At 53.4% G+C, this 20875-nt stretch overlaps 1 protein-coding gene across 2 annotated transcripts in view; it reads right to left on the reverse strand.

Moving 5' to 3' along the window:
- Positions 1-20875, reverse strand: part of BLTP3B (bridge-like lipid transfer protein family member 3B) — a 2399137-nt gene that overhangs the window by 2160595 nt on the left and 217667 nt on the right. For both annotated transcript variants that reach the window (XM_069629381.1, XM_069629382.1), the window contains exon 2: positions 19583-19745. In XM_069629381.1, coding sequence (XP_069485482.1) covers positions 19583-19745 — 163 coding nt within the window. The remainder of the gene's footprint in view (positions 1-19582; positions 19746-20875) is intronic.

Genomic DNA, 20875 nt, shown 5'->3' on the forward strand with positions numbered 1-20875 from the left:
CACAGTTCACGCTAAAATATTTAGCCTTCGATTAATGGAAATAATGTGCGCCGAAAATTCCCGCGCAGAGGTACCAAAACGTGCGAATCGCAGTAAAAGTGCGATAATCGCAGTGCAAGTGCGAAAATCGCAGAGAAACCAGCGCACAGTGATTCATGGAAGTCCGTGCGCGAGAAAAACATTGGATGTGCGCTAAAAATGTGCGCCGCACGCCGGCGCACAGGTCATCCAACAGCGTGCACCACGGCCACTGCGAAATAGCACATAGCGTGGCGCACATCACAAAAGTAGGCGGAACACGGGCGTAACACTCGGAATGGGGAACAACGCATGAAAATATGGGCGTCACGGGGGGAAGTACAGGAGGCAAGTGCGCGGAACGCCCACACGCTCGCCTACAACCCGTATTCATGGAATCGAATAGGGCAAACAAGCGCATGGTCAAATACGCGCACAAGGCCAAACAAGTACGCCACAAGAAAGCAGGCGGTAGCGCCCCTGCGACTGAAAAAAATGTGCGCCAAAATGTGTGCTAACAAAAAGCAGCCATATACAGCCATGATGAATGGGCCATACAGTGGCCCTCTAGGACAAATGAGGTGCAAAGGGGTACCGACAAACACAGACACCCGCTGTGTGAAAAATAGCATGTGCGTGTGTTCCTGGGTGCGCGGGAAGTTCCACACGCGATTGTCCTGGGTACGTGTACTTCGGGGTGCGCGGGAAGTTCCACACGCGATTAGCCTGGGTACGTGTACTACGGGGTGCGCGGGAAGTTCCACACGCGATTAGCCTGGGTACGTGTACTACGGGGTGCGCAGGAAGTTCCACATGCGATTGGCCTGGGTACGTGTACTTCGGGGTGCGTGGGAAGTTCCACACGCGATTGGCCTGGGTACGTGTACTTCGGGGTGCGCGGGAAGTTCCACACGCGATTTCAGCAGGGTACGTGTATTTCGGTGGTGTCGGGGAATGCTACATGTGATTTGGCCAGGTGGGTCCTCCCAGGTGTTCCCTCTACACCCTCCACGGCCCCTGCAGGCAGCCCACACCACAGGGGACTACCCTGCACCCCTGCTCATGTCCCACAGGCAACCCATCCACCATGGCCATGCCCACCAGCCAACCCACATGTCACCTTGCACTACTGATCACCAACACATGTCTCCCATCACCCCCAGCAGTGCAGGGGCAGCCTCCACCAGGCCCCCACTCATGTCCCCTATCACCCCCACCCCCCAGCCACCAGGGGCAGCCTCCACCAGGCCCCCACTCATGTCCCCTATCACCCCCACCCCCCAGCAGTGCAGGAGCAGCCTCCACCAGGCCCCCACTCATGTCCCCTATCGCCCCCACCCCCCAACAGTGCAGGGGCAGCCTCCACCAGGCCCCCACCCGTCTCCCATCACCCCCACCCCCCAGCAGTGCAGGGGCAGCCTCCACCAGGCCCCCACCCATGTCTCCCATCACCCCCACCCCCCAGCAGTGCAGGGGCAGACTCCACCAGGCCCCCACTCATGTCCCCTATCACCCCCACCCCCCAGCAGTGCACAGTGCAGGGGCAGCCTCCACCAGGCCCCCACTCATGTCTACCACCACCCCCAGCCACCAGGGGCAGCCTCCACCAGGCCCCCACTCATGTCCCCTATCACCCCCACCCCCCAGCAGTGCAGGGGCAGCCTCCACCAGGCCCCCACTCATGTCTCCCACCACCCCCATTCCCCAGCCACCAGGGGCAGCCTCCACCAGGCCCCCACTCATGTCCCCTATCACCCCACCCCTCAGCAGTGCAGGGGCAGCCTCCACCAGGCCCCCACTCATGTCTCCCTGCACCCCCACCACCCAGCCACCAGGGGCAGCCTCCACCAGGCCCCCACCCATGTCTACCACCACCCCACCCCCCAGCAGTGCAGAGGCAGCCTCCACCAGGCCCCCACTCATGTCTCCCACCACCCCCACCCCCCAGCCACTAGGGGCAGCCTCCACCAGGCCCCCACTCATGTCCCCTATCACCCCCACCCCCCAGCCACTAGGGGCAGCCTCCACCAGGCCCCCACTCATGTCCCCTATCACCCCCACCCCCCAGCAGTGCAGGGGCAGCCTCCACCAGGCCCCCACTCATGTCCCCTATCACCCCCACCCCCCAGCAGTGCGGGGGCAGCCTCCACCAGGCCCCCACTCATGTCCCCTATCACCCCCACCCCCCAGCAGTGCAGGGGCAGCCTCCACCAGGCCCCCACTCATGTCTCCCACCACCCCCATTCCCCAGCCACCAGGGGCAGCCTCCACCAGGCCCCCACTCATGTCCCCCATCACCCCCACCCCCCAGCAGTGCAGGGGCAGCCTCCACCAGGCCCCCACTCATGTCCCCTATCACCCCCACCCCTCAGCAGTGCAGGGGCAGCCTCCACCAGGCCCCCACTCATGTCCCCTATCACCCCCACCCCCCAGCAGTGCAGGGGCAGCCTCCACCAGGCCCCCACTCATGTCCCCTATCACCCCCACACCCCAGCAGTGCAGGGGCAGCCTCCACCAGGCCCCCACTCATGTCCCCTATCACCCCCACCCCCCAGAAGTGCAGGGGCAGCCTCCACCAGGCCCCCACTCATGTCTCCCACCACCCCCACCCCCCAGGGGCAGCCTCCACCAGGCCCCCACTCATGTCCCCTATCACCCCCACCCCCCAGCAGTGCAGGGGCAGCCTCCACCAGGCCCCCACTCATGTCTCCCTGCACCCCCACCACCCAGCCACCAGGGGCAGCCTCCACCAGGCCCCCACCCATGTCTACCACCACCCCACCCCCCAGCAGTGCAGGGGCAGCCTCCACCAGGCCCCCACTCATGTCTCCCACCACCCCCACCCCCCAGCCACTAGGGGCAGCCTCCACCAGGCCCCCACTCATGTCCCCTATCACCCCCACCCCCCAGCAGTGCAGGGGCAGCCTCCACCAGGCCCCCACTCATGTCCCCTATCACCCCCACCCCCCAGCAGTGCAGGGGCAGCCTCCACCAGGCCCCCACTCATGTCTCCCACCACCCCCACCCCCCAGCCACCAGGGGCAGCCTCCACCAGGCCCCCACTCATGTCCCCTATCACCCCCACCCCCCAGCAGTGCAGGGGCAGCCTCCACCAGGCCCCCATTCATGTCTCCCTGCACCCCCACCACCCAGCCACCAGGGGCAGCCTCCACCAGGCCCCCACCCATGTCTACCACCACCCCACCCCCCAGCAGTGCAGGGGCAGCCACCACCAGGCCCCCACTCATGTCTCCCACCACCCCACCCCCCAGCCACTAGGGGCAGCCTCCACCAGGCCTCCACTCATGTCTCCCACCACCCCCACCCCCCAGCAGTGCAGGGGCAGCCTCCACCAGGCCCCCACTCATGTCTCCCACCACCCCCACCCCCCAGCCACTAGGGGCAGCCTCCACCAGGCCTCCACTCATGTCTCCCTATCACCCCCACCCCCCAGCTGTGCGATTGGCCTGGGTACGTGTACTTCGGGGTGCGCCGGAAGTTCCACACGCGATTGGCCTGGGTACGTGTACTTCGGGGTGCGCGGAAAGATCCACACGCGATTGGCCTGGGTACGTGTACTTCAGGGTGCGCGGGAAGTTCCACACGCGACTGGGCCTGTGAGAGTGGGGTACGTGTATTCCAGGGGTGGGCGGGAATATTCACTCGCGACTGGGCCTGGGAGAGCGTGCTACGTGTATCCCTGGGTTACCAAAGGAGGAGGAGGATAGTGAGGGCCAGAATTTTCACTCCCAGAACCAGCCTTTTTGGGATGCCTGATGACCAGGTGTATGGGAGGTACAGGTTTCCACCACACATAATACTGGACCTGGTCAATGAGTGGGAGGATGACCTCACATCACCCACCCTGTGCTCCCAAGCACTCAGCCCCCTGGAGAAGGTCCTCAATGTACTGCACTTCTTGGCCACAGGATCATTTCAGCGGACAAGTGCCATAGTGGGTGGGGTGTCACAGGCCACGCAGTCACGCTGCCTACACCAGGTCTTGAACATCATCACTGCACGCCCATCAGTCCGTAGGCACATATACCTGCCCAGGACACCTGCAGAAAGGCAGGCTGCCACCCTCGATTTCTACGGTGTGGCACAATTCCCAAAAGTGCTAGGTGCCATTGACTGCACCCATGTGGCACTACGTCCCCCCCAGGGCATCTGAGCACATCTATAGGAACCGCAAGCACTGGCATTCCATCAACGTGCAGGTAGTATGTAATGCCAAGGGAATCATCACCTCAGTATATGCCAACTATCCAGGGTCCACCCACGACACCTTCATTTACAGAATGTCTACCCTAAGCCGGGACCTAGAAGCTGGGCTGCATGGCGATACATGGCTGCTTGGTGAGTGTGAATGCCACTGCACATGCATGCATGTCAGATGCAGAGTTATGTCACTACCCCACTAATGATACCCATCACCTCCTCACCAGGGGACAGTGCCTACCCTCTGAGCACCCACATGATGACGCCAATTCGGAACCCCATCACGCCTCCAGAGGTAAGATACAACACAGCCCATATTGCAACCCGGGGCATAGTGGAGCGCACATTCGGAGTGCTCAAGTCACGCTTTCGCTCCCTTGACCGTTCTGGCGGGCAGCTGTTATATGCGCCCCCAGTAGTGTGCAGGATCATAGTGGCAGCATGTGTCCTGCACAATGTTGCAACACGCCGGGGCCTGGCTGTGGACATGGTGGTGCCCCCACATCCCCAACCACATGCACGCCCGCTGCGCATGGGAGGGGAGAGGGCACGGGGTGAGGCAGCCCGTACGCAGCTGGTGGCTAATTACTTCACATAGAAATCACACCCCAGTGGAGTGCACACAGCCCTGGCACATACCATCTGATAAGCAATGATGACTCGACCTGACAATTAAGACCAACAAAGGGACAGTCAACTGTCAGAACCATAGCAGCCTGAGATTGTTTATGTGGAAGTGTCACAATGTGTGCATCCCTACCTACACAAACACCACCAATGCAGCGTCATCAAAAGACACTTCCATGCTGCAGAAATGAATACCCACTCGCAAAATACTACATGAAAACCGTGCCATGTCACCCAACCCCTCCCCGGCACCGCCACACAACACACCATGGCATGTCATGCAATGTGAGAGTAAACAATTAAATCCCCACAACATGCCCCAAGTGTCACCAGCTACAGTGTCCCTAATGGAAACATGTCCACACATGAAATGCTCACAGTAATGCAGGACCTACAACACACATTACCAAATACTTATCAAGAATACCAATCACCTACACAACCTCCAACCTACCTTAAACATGACATTACAGACTTAAAAATTTGCTAGCCTCACTACCTGAAGATGCCAGCCCTCCGAACACTTCCAAGTATACAGTGTTAGCGCCACGCAAGAGTGTAGGTGCACTGCTTACAACATGGACTCCAGTTCCAAGGTGGCCCGAATTGTGAAGACATGAGGAATGGACCTGCAAATTAGGAGGATGAGATGGATGCAGAGGCACATATCAATACACCATGCAGTGTACAATACAACAATATGCACTATGAATGTATACACAGTATTGACTACAGACTGCCCACACAGCTCATGGGAGTCCAATGTCACCATGTATGTCAATGTCACTTGGGCACACCCTTTGCAAGCGCATGGAAACGGGAAGCAGGAGGGGTGTGTGTCACAAAAACCCAAGCATCTGAACCAAATTCATGACAAGCCTGCACGTGCCCAGCCACAATGCAGCGTATGCCCACGGGAGCCAGACAAGGCAACACACTGTCCCGAAAGAAAAGAAGAAAAAAAAAACAAAAAACACAATAATGGCCATTAATGGGCCCGGGGGTGGGGGAGGCCACCCAGGAGGTCCGAGGACAGGGTGCACACCAAAACCCACCTGTGTGGATCTTGCGAAAAAAAAACACCTCCATGGGCTCATGGCCTACACGGCTACCCTATTGTGGGAGTATCACTGCTGTCGCTCTCCTCACCCTCTGCAGCTGCATCAGGAGGTGGTGGCACTATGGGAGGCAGCCCACGCAAAGCCCTAGTCTGTTCCTCCATGGCTGCAAGCATGCGGTGTGGTAGGTCTCGTTCTGGAGGATAAGTGTGCGGAGGTCCCCATGCAACAACTCACGGGATGCCTGGACCTCCGCCCTAGTTGCCTGCATCTCAGCTGAGAGCGTACGTGTGAGACGCTCTGTTAGGTAAGATTTCCACAGGGCTGGTAAATCTTCCTTGCCTGGTTCAACTCCAGAACTTTTTGCTTTTCTAGTGAGATATTTTCCATTAATACCTCAGTGAGTGGGAACCTTTTTCCACACTCGCCTGTCTTTAACTCTTTTTATGGGTGTCATTTTTAAGACTCTCCATAGTGTCTTTTTAAAGTTATCATGTCTAACAACTTATTGGCAATAAGTGCCTGTTGTTGCTGGGTTGCCCTAGGGGCTCCCCATTTAACTTTCTTGTGCTAACCTTGAGTGAACTACAGTTCCCAAGGGTAGAAAGGATCTTTGGATCCCTTTTACATTTACTTCTGTGAAACCAGCACACCCCACCTTATGTGGAGTGCTGGGGAGATACAATGTATCCCCTTTCACATTTAAACTGTAACAATTCTGTTACAGTGACAAGCTTACCTTTAATGGCTGGTGGCAGTGATACCTTTTACTAATTTGGTGCACCTTTACCGCGTGCTGTAATCACAGCTGCAGTAAAGGCACCTAAGGGTGCTCATTTTTACCAAAATGGCCCCTGTCTTCTTTTTCTGCCATTTTAGTGTTTCTTGTCGTTTCTTGTTCCTTCCCCTGACATCCAGGGTGGGAAAATCCTCTGTTTGAGTTTTGTCTTCGGCGGGAGTCCCCTGGACACCCCGCCCAGGCTCCAGTCAGTCTGTACGCACAGGAAGTGGGGGAGGGGTCCCAAACTTCCCCCTCCTTTGTCTTAGGTCTTCCTTCAACTGGGTCAAATCCCAGTGGGGGGTTGGCTGTCCTGATGGGACAGCCAAACGCCCCTTTCTTGTAAAATGCGGGAGAGAATGCAGATGTTGTGTTGCAGTTCCTGATAAATACTGGAAACCTGGAAGCTGAAGTTATGTCGACCACTGGAACCGAAAACCGAAGAGGATGACGAAGGAAAAGCGGCGGGAATGATTTCCAGCGGCCGGAGAGCCTGCTTTGTAACCGGAGCCTGCTGCAGCCCTTCCTTCCGATCGACCTGGGGTCTCCGAAAAACGACGACCCGAACCCAGAGCCTGGTGAGACCCACTAGACTCAAGACGACCTGCATTTTGAGCCATCCCACGGGTTGCTGCGACCTTGCGTTCTTGCAATACCCCAATACCCTGGGACCTCCTGCCACTGTGCGGTGCACGGTCTTCCGAATTCCGAATCTCGCTGAAACTTCGTGGGCATCTTGGTCTATCTCCTGAGACACGATTCGAGTCCAAAAAGTCCCCTCACAAGAGTGCTGGACCTTTTAAACGACGAGAATTCAACCGCGATTTTCTGTCTTCATCTGTGCTCCTTGAAAAGGCGCCAAACCCGCAGAACCGCATTCAGCCGCGAGAGAAATCTTGCCTAGAGCCTTCTTCATCGATCCCTGCTGCAAAGTCCCTTCTGAGGTCTTGTGTTCAGTCTCCAGGACAAGGAATCCAGTGACCGGGTATTTGGCTGCAGTCCCTGAAGTTCTCCTGCTGCAATCTCTTCTTCATTGCTGAGGTACTGTGTTGGCTTGGGTATATACTTACCTTAAGCCTGTTGGGATTTCTGTGTAGTCCTGGGGTGTTTTCTGTGATTGGGAGGTCCCTCGTCCAGTACACCCAGTCCCACTGCTAGAATCCTGCTGGGGTGTCTTCTGTGAAGCCCCTGGACCCTCTTCTAACCCTAGAAGTAAAGTACTCACTTGTTTGCCCAGTTTTCCTAAGGAAACTCTGGCTTTTGCTACTAAAGAACTTATTCTAACACTGCCTGTTGGTCACTAGTCCTAGTGACCCCCCTTCTGCCACTGAGAACACTCATGCTCTAAGGGAAAGACTTTGAAGGGATTGGGACTTCTGCCTAGAAAAGAAATCAAGTGTTTTTACTTACTTGTAAAGAGTTGGTTGGTAACTGTAATTCTAAGAGTGAACAGTTACAAAAGTTCTTACTGATCTTGGATGTGTGATGCACTATTCTTAAAAGTATGGTTAACATCTTTCCTTCCTTAGCCACTGTTTTGCCAGTCTAAAAGAAAGTAGATGTGAAGGTATTTTACTCTCCTGTGATTAGGTTGTGCCTCTTTACAAAAGTAATGTGTTGGTATCACCAGGTTAGTCCTGCTAGGATAACTGTATGAGTGTCCCCCAACTGGATCTTGCTTCCCCTGACTTGCTGCTAGCCTGTCTTTAATAAGTCTACAATAGGTTGTTGCCTACCTAGAATATCTATTCTGTAAAGTGTGACATTGGGTTTTACTTTCCCCTTCATTGTGAAGTTAAAGTAAGTGGGTTTTACTTACCTTGTGTTAGCTGTGTGCCATCCAAAACAAGTTACAAGAGTTATTGCTTATCTCCATCTGGGGTTCCCTGATTTCCAAAGCATCTGTAATTGTATATTACATCCATTAGGTTTTGCTCACCTGGTATAACTGTGTGTTATGACAAAAGTAGTGATAGGTTTTTACTGCACCTAGAATAAGTGTTTCACTATTCACCAAAAGTATATTGTCCAGTTGACTGTTTATGTGATTTGTTCCAAGAGTCACTGTGCAACTGGAAGGGCCTACTGTCCTTGTATTACCAAAAGTAATCTAAAAGTAACCATTGGTCTTTTACTCCCAAAGAATAGGCTTGACCTATACTAAATGTGTATAACAAGGTTTTGACTTCCCTAGAACTACTGTTAGGTGTTCCAAATAAGGTCTATACTTGAGTCTGTGTACTTTCAAGTATAGTGTTGTGTTTTATATTGTGATTTCATATAATGTTTCAGTATTTACTTAACCCCTAGATTTATCTGGGCCTACTTGTATTTAAATAAATCCTTTATTTTTATAATACATAGTGTTTCAGTGTTTCTTTGGATCATTTGTATTACAATTTTCACTTGTACTGTATCTACTGCCCTCTCTCCCTCCTAAGATAAGCCTGGCTGCTCTGCCTACGCTACCATGTACTCAGGTGGTACAGTCTTATACTAAGAGTGGAGTCTTGTACTGCCTCAGTTGAATGGTTTTACTAGGCCCTTAACTGGACTTCAGAAAAACTGTCATAACACGCTCCAGCTGCTGTTCTGTCCTTCTGTTTGTTGAAGCCTCAAGCTCAACAAGAGTCGTCCTGAGGTGAAGGAGTTCCACCCTCAAGGCTTCCCTGTGGCCCTGGGACTCTATGGAAATGGCTTCCTGCAGAGTCGCCAGTGCCGCCCGCCTGTCCCTGTCGGACGCCAACATGTCCTCCCTGTGTGACTGGCAGATGGAGTTGGTTGCCTGCTGTAGTCGTTCCATCAGCCTTTCGGGGGGGACAATGGAAGTGGCCACCCTATCCATGGCCTGAGCCATCATCTCTGATGATGCTGCCTGTTGGGTTGCCATACCGTATATGGATTGCTCCCATGCGGTATTGCCAGGTGGCTGACGGCCACCACGTCGGCGGGCACCAGACCTGTCTGGGGCAAGGCGAACTGCGCCTTTCTGTGCCGGCACTGCCTGAGGCTGCAGGACTGCATTCCCCCTCTGATCTGCTGGCCCAGGAACAGGATCAGATGTCGCGGAGTGTGACCCTGCATCCGTAACCACCAAAGGCGTACCTGCCAACACTGACACCCCCATTGAGGGTTCTAACCCTGGTGCAGGTGGGTCGGACAGAACAGAATCCCTCCCAGGAACACTCACCTGCGACGGCACATAGGTTTCATCATCCGAATCGAGACCTGAATACAGCTCGGGGGAGGTGCAGCCAGAGACACCCCTTGAGAGCAGGACCTGCAGCAGTTGTGGGTTCTCACCCACCACCACACCACGTCCCTCACTGGTGGTCGGTCGGCCCTCAGACCCCTCCTGGGTCTGCACCATCTCCACAACCTCAGCAGTATCAAGTGCGTCATCCCCTGCAAAGACATAAAAGAAAACAAATGGAAACAGGCATTAGCACTATGGCACACAATTAGGGCTGAGAGGCTACAGAAACAGTACTTGATTGACACATGTCCCACATGACTAAAACCCTCCCATGCATGCACCGTCACTGCGTGTGAAGGGTAGGCAGATGGCACACATTGAAGACACCAAGATGGAAGATGAACACATTTGCTGCATGCTGCCTAGCAGTGGCATCACACATTGGCCAGTGATTGGCAGGTCAAATACACATGCCATCACACAGATGGCATGTACCAAAGCCGTGAAGAGGGAGAGGAGGACACCAATTGTTCATTCAGTCCAGTTTGCTAATGTAATTGATTTCTTCATTGAAATGGTTCAAATGTTTAACCTGCAGCTGCCAGTCCAAAATGGTCCTATAACACATGTCTAAACAAATCATGTCCAGGAAACTAAGCCAGTCCACTGTACCATAGCCATGTCAGACATGTGACAATAGGACTGAGAAATCCCGAGTAAAAGTGGTGGTATGCAAACAATCTGCCTGAATAAACAGAAGTAAATAAGCAACAATGTTGTGGCAAGATGACACTTTAAGGGCAACTGGCGTGGTGTTGGGCTGGATGTCTAATGTTGGCAGAAGGGATGCTGCTATACCCAAATGCTGGTGCGCAGAATGTATAGGAAGAGGCACATGGGTGACCCAAACCACTCAGGCACACACACCCTCACCTCGCACCCAAACAGAAGCCCTCCCACACACACCATGCACATGGATGACACACACATGCATGTGCACTCACCGGACAATGCCTCGTAATCTGCCAGTTCTCCCACGCCTTGGATCTGTTCCTCTGTGACGTAGGTCCCAGCAACCTGCTCAAGTGGAGTGAGTTCTATGTCGTCTGCTGGAGGCCCACCTCCAGTCACTAGAGTTGCGGCATGACTTGAGGCCAGCTTATTCTTTGCCCTGCGCTTCAGGTCATTCCAGCGCTTGTAGCATTCAGTAGCTGTGCGCCTCACGATTCCAAGGGTACTTATGATGTCCGCAATGGTCTGCCAGTGTGCCTGACGTTGTGCAGGTGTGGTCTTGGATCCTGCAACAATCACCATTTTGCGGTCATGTGCGGACACGTACTCTACAAGTGCATTCAGTTCGGCCTCATTGAAGCTGGGCTTCCTTGACGGGCCGGACTGTGTAGCCGTGTCTGTGGCATCAGCCTCTACTGGACGAGCACTCTTCCTCTTCCGCTTGGAAGGTGGTGCGGATCCTGAGTGTCCTACGCCGCTCTGGACACTAGGGGCAGGAGCCCCGGTGGACTCTGTACTAGGAGTATGGGATTGCACACTCAGCATGGGAGTTGGTGCAGGCATTAGCTCAAGTGTGATGGTGTCAGGGGGAATGTCAGCATGATGGACTTGGACCGACACTGTCCTGGCTGGGTGTGTGAGAGGTGGGGTGGATGGAGCCGCAGCTGCCCCTGCAGCCTCCCCAGCCTGCCTACGTGGGGCAGCAGATGTCCTAGCTGCCCCTGATCCACGTGGCCTGATGACACCAACGTTCACCGGCGCACGTGGCCTAGACCTGCTGACCTGGAAGTCAGCCATGGAGTCACCCTGTGCCAGGTCTGGTTCCACAGTGGGCTGGTCCAACAAGGGCTGAGCATGGATGGTGTCAGCCACGTTAACCTCAACCGGGGGGGGATGGGTGTCCCCGACTGCTCCTCCACACAAGGGGGGCTAGGGGCACCCTGCAAGTCATTGCCACGTCCCCTACCGGATCCACCACGGCCACCACTTGGGGCTCGCCCACCTTTGCCACCCTTACGGCTTGTTCGCCTCCCAGCCATGGCACTGATGTTATTGTGCGTATGGGAGTCCATGTCAACTATTGTCCTGGGCAATTGGGTGTCAAAGGGGTTGGGTACCAGATGGTAATCGTACCCTAGTGCTCTAGCAAGGCTGTATGTCACCCCTGGGGAAAGATGACGGGTCACGCAACGCACAGGCACCCCCAAAAAAGGGAAGTAAGGTGCACGCAACCCCTCCTAGACCACGTGCGTGGAAAAATAAACCTGCACTACGCTGTGGCACCCAGAGACACAAGAATGAACGTATGCGTGTCACACGCAGCCTAGAATGACCTCTGAAGGGGTACGCGACACACAGGGAAAGCACAGATGTTAAATACGTGCGCGACTCACCGTCTGCCAGGAACAAAAGCGTGAAAAATATGCACGTGTGCGCATTGGCAACACCCACACCAAAAGAAGAATTGTACGCTGTCTGAGGAGACAGGACAACAGTAGAAGGGAACGCTGTTTGAGGAAACAGGCCCAGGAAAAAGAGGAAAAGAGAAAAAGCTGTCAGAGGTAACAGGGAGTACGAACTGGAAACGCCGTGAAGTAAATCGCGTGTGAACCGACAAGTACAGATTTCACCCACTCGCTCTCCACGAAAAGCACGTACAAGGAAATGGCATTCTACACGTACCTTTTATACACACGTCACAGACGCGCATACGCGATGAGGCCATTTCCACCAATTACGCGCTTTGACACTCGGACGTGTATCTTTTTTTTTTTACACGCGCCATTCTCTGCGGCCATGCGCGTGATGTCACAGCTGCGCATGGTGGGCTTTGGGCCAATGAAATCGCATATGCGAGCACACGTGGTAAAACTGCACGTCCGAGTGTCATTGCGTGTAATCGGAGGGAAGTGAGCGTACACGCGATTGGCCTGGGTACGTGTATTTCTGGGGTGCGCAGGAAGTTTCACACGCGATTGGTGGAAATCCATGTGTGCTCTGTCATCACGTGTAATGAGGGAAACACCCGCGCGCATCACGTCACAGACGCGCTTACGCGCTAAGGGCCTTTGGTCCAATGAAATCGCATATGCGTGCTGACGTGCATACGCGCTAAGGGCCTTTCCTCGATTTACACGCAGACGTGCAGGATTTTCACGTGCAAAATCACTCCCTATCAAGCTGGCCACGCGTAAGCACACAGAAGACCACGCTCCTGCCCACAAGGCCGAATTACTGCCCCCCAGAGCCCTGAGCACGCTCCCACCTGCCATCTGCTGCTGCCTGACTGCCTGCTGCCCACGTGCCCTGCCATTTGCTGCCTGCACATTAGCCAGGGGTGCTGTTGCTGTGACCACCCCTGCTGGAACCGAAGACTCCCGACTGGGATTCCATCGCTCCACAGCCCAGCCCCAGGACCCAGTTGCCCACCCACTCCTGCCTCTGGGGTTGTCATGTCGGGCACTGCAACATCTGGCACCACTGACAACTCCCGGCCAGAGAGGCAGAGGGGCACCAGCTTCAGTGCCAGGGAAGTTGGTGTTCTGGTGGAGCAATTCCTGGGGCAGTATGATGCCCTCTACGGAAGTGTGCGCGCCGACAAGGAAGGACGGACTCGGATCTGGACGGACATCGTGACTGCCATCAACGCGGAGGGGGGGCACTCCGCGACTTCCAACATGTCAAGAAGCGCTGGGAGGACTTCAGGTCCAGGACCCTGAACAAGGCCCGGCACCTCTTGAAGGCAGCGGATGCTAAGGGGCGCCGGGGCCACTTGTCGTAAGATCAGATGAGGGTCCTGGAACGCATATCCCCAGCGCTCCACGTCCAGGTCCTTGAGAGGCAGACCCGTCTGGAGTCAAGCGCTAAGTGTACATGCATCATGATTGTAAGCTGTGCGTGTGGTGATGTGCCAGTAGTGTGCCGGTTGCACATATGTTTGTATGGGGCAGAGTGCGGGTGGTGGTATACAGGGCCGTGCGGCTAACACATGCGAGGGCTGTCATGTGTGAGACATGGATGGTGCTTGTGTGTGTAGGCTTGCATGCCAAATGCAGTTGCGTGGGCACACATGTTTGGATGAATGTGTATGTAAGTGGGCATGGTCGTGATGTCACGCATGTATGTTGTTTTCAGCAGCATGTATCAGCACTGTGTACATGTGCATGTGTGTGTATTTGACAAGGGTGCAACATGGATGCATGTGACAGCGGGATGTGGCAGCCAGATTGGCAGATGTGACATGGATGCCCATCGGAACACTGCGACAGTTGGTTGAGGTGTACACATGCATGCAAGTGTGGTGGCGTGCGTGCATGTGTAGTGCACTCCCTGTGTTGCATGTGATGTCTGGCTCACCTTTGCCTGCTCATGCTGTTGTATGTGTATGGATGGTGCCGGCAGTTGCGATGTGGCTGTGGTATGGCTCATGTGTGCAAGTTGAAATGACATGTGTGTGCTGCCGATTGTGATGCCATGTCTGAGGTTTGCCAATACCACTCATGTGCAACTGTCATGTGTATATGTGTCCATTGTACAGTGCCCTGATGCCTGTATTTTATTTCTCCCTGTCTGCAGCGTCAACTGATGAAGAGGGCGGAGAAGGTGCTATGGAGCACAGCGGCGGGGATCCCACCGCCAGCCGGAGACGCAAGGCCCGGCTCCCCTCCCAGGTTGTGATCTCGTCGGGGAGTGAGGAGTCCGGTGCCGCGTCCCAGGCCGCAGCTGCCGGGGGGAGGTCCAAGAGGCGGAGGTCGGAGTTGGACTCCTCGGCAGCAGAAGGGGCAGCTGGGACCCCACAGGGCCCAACGGGGGAAGATGGCACGGAGTCATCCAGGTTGGTGGGGGGTTTGGTGGAGGAGGAGGCCGTGCAAGCAACAGAGACGGGGTCTGGAGGTGGGGATTCCACTGGTGCTAGTGGTGCAGTGCAGGACCAGGGACAGGAGGCAGCACAGGCCGCCGCGGAGGTGCCTGTGTGCAGTCCTGTCCCTGATCCTGTCCCTGCATCATCTTGCACCAGCAGGGATGCCTACGTCCAGACCCGTTTTCAGGCAGGGGATGAGCTCACGACAACTGGCCTTCCTCTGCCTGCGGACGTGGCTATCCGGGTCCGGGTTGAGCCTGTCCTGACTGGTGTGGCGTTGCGTCAACGGGCCATGCGAGGTGACCTGCAGTCTTTTCATGAGGAGACTGCACGTCATCTCGAATGGCTCGTTGACCGCGTCGGCCTACTGGGAAAGGTCACCCAGGCCGGATTCCTCCGTTTGATGGGGCTTGCTGCGACCCCCTCCTCAACTGAACCCCTATGCGCCAGTCGTCCTCCGTGCCATCTTCCCACCCATCAGTCACCTGGGTGCCCTGTGGAGCTGCCTCGGACGGTGCGGCCAGGCTGGTGGAGGAGGCATCCCTGCCACAGTCGGGAGTCGGACGTCCAGCAGGGGTGGCCACATCAACGACTGCACCCCAGCCAATGGAGGACGTGCAGGCAGCAGGAGGCAGTGCACGGGCAGAGGCACAGCAGCAGCAGCAACGTGGTGGGAGCCATGATGGCTCGGGGACTTCGACATCGGAGGGGCAGGCATCGGCCGGAGGGCAGGAGGACCCAGGACAGAAAGTGCCTTCCGTGTGGCAGCGGTTGGGCCACGCCATAGATGCGGAGCGGCAGCGGGCGGAAGAGGCACGACTCACGATGGTCAGGGCGGAGAACTCCATGCAGAGGGCCCTGAGGCGGGCCGAGTGCCTCGAGGCAATCCGCAGGGGGTTGGAGGTGGACACGTCGAAGGCCCTGCGGACCCTCGGGGCCATGGAGGAGGACCGCCTCCGGGACATTGAGCAGGAGTTCGATGATGCCCTGGCCCGGGACATCCAAAAGTGAGCCGTCGGAGTAGCCCGCTGCCCTTGTAAATAGTTCTGTAGTTAGTGTTAGGTTTCCTTTGGTTTTGCATTTTTTTGGACCTTTTGGACAATGGACCAGATTTTTGTATATAGTTTTTTTTTATTAGGTAGTGTTATTAGATAGGTTTCATTTCTTCTGTTGGGATCATGGACCTGGCTTGTTTATCTGTATATAGTTGACTGTTGGATTTTTTTTTTTTACAATTTACCCATGGAGCAATTGCTTTCAATTATAATTTTCCATTGGATTTTCTTTTGTGGACTGTGACTTTGGACACCATTCCTTTAGATTATGATTTTTGGTTTTGCATTATTTCACGGACATGCTGCTTTTTATTTTTTTGAATTCCCATTTCTGTTAGTTTATTTTTGATTCAATTTATGTTTCTTTTAATACATATTTTTTGTTCAAACTTCAATGTGTAGTATCATCTCATTGGTTTCATGCATATCATGATATGGGTTTTGAGATTCACTGACACCCATTGGGTGTATGTGAGGGACATGTGTTCATTTCCAAATTTGCAATTGGGGTTCTATCATGTTATTGCCATTTCTAAGTGGGTGGATGCAATACTCGGGTGGGTGTTTGGCATTTGGAGGCTGACCATGGGGGCCAGGGATCTAGATTGTGATGACATGTTGGCTGGGGGACATGAGTGGGGGCCTGGTGGAGGCAGCCCCTGCACTGCTGGGGGGTGGGGGTGATAGGGGACTTGAGTGGGGGCCTGGTGGAGGCTGCCCCTGGTGGCTGGGGGGTGGTGGGAGACATGAGTGGGGGCCTGGTGGAGGCTGCCCCTGCACTGCTGGGGGGTGGGGGTGGTGGGAGACATGGGTGGGGGCCTGGTGGAGGCTGCCCCTGGATGCTGGGGGGTGGGGGTGGTGGGAGACATGAATGGGGGCCTGGTGGAGGCTGCCCCTGCACTGCTGGGGGGTGGGGGTGGTGGGAGACATGGGTGGGGGCCTGGTGGAGGCTGCCCCTGCACTGCTGGGGGGTGGGGGTGGTGGGAGACATGGGTGGGGGCCTGGTGGAGGCTGCCCCTGCACTGCCAGGGGGTGGGGGTGGTGGGAGACATGGGTGGGGGCCTGGTGGAGGCTGCCCCTGCACTGCCGGGGGGTGGGGGTGGTGGGAGACATGAGTGGGGGCCTGGTGGAGGCTGCCCCTGCACTGCTGGGGGGTGGGGGTGGTGGGAGACATGAGTGGGGGCCTGGTGGAGGCTGCCCCTGCACTGCTGGGGGGAGACATGGGTGGGGGCCTGGTGGAGGCTGCCCCTGGATGCTGGGGGTGGTGGGAGACATGGGTGGGGGCCTGGTACAGGCTGCCCCTGGTGGCTGGGGGTGCAGGGGGACATGCGTTGGTGGGCAGTAGTGCAAGGTGACATGTGGGTTGGCTGGGGGGCATGGCCATGGTGGATGGGGTGCCTGCGGGACATGTGCAGGGTAGGCCCCTGTGGTGTGGGCCACCTGCATGGGCCGTGGAGGGTGTAGAGGGAACACCTGGGAGGACCCACACGTGCAATTCACGTGTGGTGCTCCCCGCGCACCCCTGGAATACACGTACCCTGATGGAATCGCGTGTGATACTTCCTGCGCACCCCTGAAATACAAGTACCATGCTGCTTTTGCGTGTGATACTTCCCGCGCACCCCTGGAATACACGTACCCTGATGGAATCGCATGTGATACTTCCCGCGCACCCCTGAAATACACGTACCATGCTGCTTTTGCGTGTGATACTTCCCACGTACCCCTGGAATACACGTACCCTGATGGAATCGCGTGTGATACTTCCCGCGCAACCCTGAAATACATGTACCCTGCTGCTTTTGCGTGTGATACTTCCCACGCACCCCTGGAATACACGTGTCCTGATGGAATACCGTGTGTTACTTCCCACGCACCCCTAATGTACACGTACCCAGGACAATCGCGTGTGGGACTTCCCGCGAACCACTGAAATACACGTTCCCTGCTTGGCGTTTGCTGTTTGCCAGCCCTGTGAACTGGTCCAGGGTTAGCGCAGCCCTTTGCGATGATTTGGGGATTGTGAAGGCTTTTCCTTGCGCGAGGGCGTTCTTGGGGGCGTAACTGGCGCTGCTGCAGGGGGGCTGCGCCACTCTGCGCCACGGCTGGTTTCGGAGGCTAAAATCCATGAATACGCTGTGCGATGAAAAGGATTTTTTCGCACGCGGCTGGCGCAGTGTATCGCACGGGGACACTGTGCGTCAGTCGCGTGCGCAATTTTTGTGCGAATTTCTATGAATTACCCTCTTAGTTTTTACACTCGTAGACCATTGTAAATACCTTCCAGATAGGTGCATCAATTCATGAAGGTTTATGTTAAAAAAAATTGTCATTTACCCACTGTAGCGAGCCTTCATTGACACCAGTTCAGTGGGTCTGTGATTCCAGGTGGTACCTCCCATGCTCAATGGGTTAAGCACAGCTTGGAAAGGCCTACCATAAGAGGGAGAAGCTCAGGTGACAACTACAGAAAGGGCTTGCACAAGTAGGGATGGGTGTAGCAGCATCAGCCCACTAGCTACTGACATGGGTTCAACCTTTGGCTTCACAGACCCCTCGTCTACATCCCACAGTGCGCATGAATGGTCACTAACGGGGCTGTGGTTGTGGGCCAGCAAACCCCACATATATGCGTCTGTCCTGGGGGGCTAGCTAAGAATCACAAATGCGCATTTCATTCTTCCTGCTTTTTGGCCACCAATAAAATGTGACATGAACGCCAAGAAATAAATTGTGATTGTGGAGTGCCTAACTCAGATAAGTTTGTTGTTTTTACAGGTAATAACGAAAGGTTAATTTAAGTGCCAAGGGCGAGTGCTTGTCCTTTTGGCGTAGACTTGCATAATAGACATGCGTTGACACATAAGCCTATGAATTAGATATTGCCGCAAGGAACACAGTAAGATGTACACAGCAATAACATTCAGAAATAAAAGAAAATACAAACAATAGTGACATCTTTAAAAGCAAATATGTTAGTAAAAACATATTTTAAGTACTCATTTAAAAACTTACCGTTTCTCCATGCAGTCACGGTATAAACACCATTTACTCATTGGGATTTTATCACAATGTCAGACCTAAATGGAGCCTTCCACTTTGTTGTTCTTTCTCGCCTCAAATTAAAAACAGGCAAGAAAGACATCTTGGCACTGGGAGAAGGGTGCTTTTAGGCAGGCAGCAACTATCTGTTCTACTCTCTTCATGCTCTTACCATATCCTCCCCATTGTCCCACTGTACACTATAGATGAAAATGGCAGTATGTGAGCTCTACCCTAAATTCTGGAGAGTGGAAGACCTCCGAGAACATGTGGTCCTTGACAATTTACAAACTGTGTTAAAGAAACAGACTGCAGTTCACAAGAACTTTACCCTCAAGACAGAACTTTACCCTCAAGACAGCTTTGAAAAAGTTCCTGTCTGCCGAAATAAAGTGCTCCTCAGTGGCCATTGGGTAGGAAATGGGTAGGAAATGGGTAGGAAATGCAAAACACGTGAAGCAGTCCTCCACCAAATAATCAGTATCAAGTTTATGCCTACAAATACCACCAATGTGTCAGTAGATTCAATACACCACTGTGGAAAATATGTGGCATTGCAGCCCTCACTTGATGGAACATCTTAAGATTCCTGAAGAATGCAGTTGTTAACATGAATTACCCAAGCAACAAATTAGACCAGAAAATACTTAGACATATATAAGTTAGGAAGGTTTAATAGTGCCGCAATTATTTGATGCCATGCAACATACTTACCCTAATAGCAGCTTTATTACAAAAAACCTTGTTTATGGCAAGCCATGTTGGAAGATCCAGCATATTCTGAAGCACCTCTTCATCCAGTTCCAAGTTGGTCAGTTGACCTTCTCCTTTTAGTGTGCTTAGGTTGATTTTGTCAGGAGACAAGTTTTTAGTGAACCTAAAACAGAAGTTAAGAGGGCATTAACAAATCAGTTTTCAAAAATAATCCTTGTATTACTGAGTTTCAATCTGTGAACTTTCTCAGGCTACCAAGTAACTGTTACCATATTCTTCAAGGAAGGCCTGGAAAGTTAAATTAGCACAAAAACAATAAATGTGTCAGCAAAGATCACTCGCAACTGGCACAGTTGAAGCAGTTTTTCACGATGAAGCATTTCAAATCAAACATCAATGCAAGTTCAGTCACTTACAAGCTTTAATATTAGACCTGATGTATCAGTCAGAGCCATTCATTTAAAATTCCAACTTATCATGCAGTAAAAATTTAGCTCTTTTAAGACTTAGAAAATTACCGAAAGCGTGGCTATGGCAGATTGCTTTTTTAGCTGTATTCTACTTGCATTTTTATGTGTTTTTTTAACTAATATTTATGTATTATCTGTTGATTATGTTTATTCTGTTTTGCGCTCCGATGCACTTGCCATGTTTGTACTATGTAGAAACTAGAAATAAAATAAGATTTACATCACACATATAATATGGATATCGAATACAGTTTTAAGAAAGAACTGCTACAAAAAACAGGTGTACAAGTGGTGCTTCTTCAAGGGCAGGCAACGTCAGAAAATAGGTGAGTGCAAAAATAGATAGATCATTACCAAAACAGAAAAGCAGGGATTGAAAATGACACATCGGTGAAACATATTCAAAGTAGATCGTAAAAATTAGAGGTTCATTATCAGTGCTTGGTTGCACATTAATTACTCTGTGTTACAAAGAGGAAGGAAAATGAAGTTTGTTTTAAAAGCCAAAAGGAATTAAGACCAATCCTTCATGTGGATAATTGTCTGGTGGAAATGGCAGAGAGTGGAGGAGCATTCACCAATCCAAAGAACTAGCACCTTAAACAGAGCCTGACCCAATAAATTGAGAACTCATACTCTATCGTGGCACACATTAATTTCTAAAGTCTGTTCAGATGCGCTGGTAACAAAAGGAGAGACAGCCATGCTTAAGCAATTGCTCACTTAGTCAGCAGAAGACCAAAGTGTATGAATTTGTATGATAATTTGTCCTTCTTGACATAACATGGTATTCAAAGGTTAAGAGTCGACAAACCATACTTGT

Source organism: Ambystoma mexicanum, chromosome 12, assembly GCF_040938575.1.
Source record: "Ambystoma mexicanum isolate Mex_15411 chromosome 12, UKY_AmexF1_1, whole genome shotgun sequence".
NCBI classification, from domain to species: Eukaryota; Metazoa; Chordata; class Amphibia; order Caudata; family Ambystomatidae; genus Ambystoma; species Ambystoma mexicanum.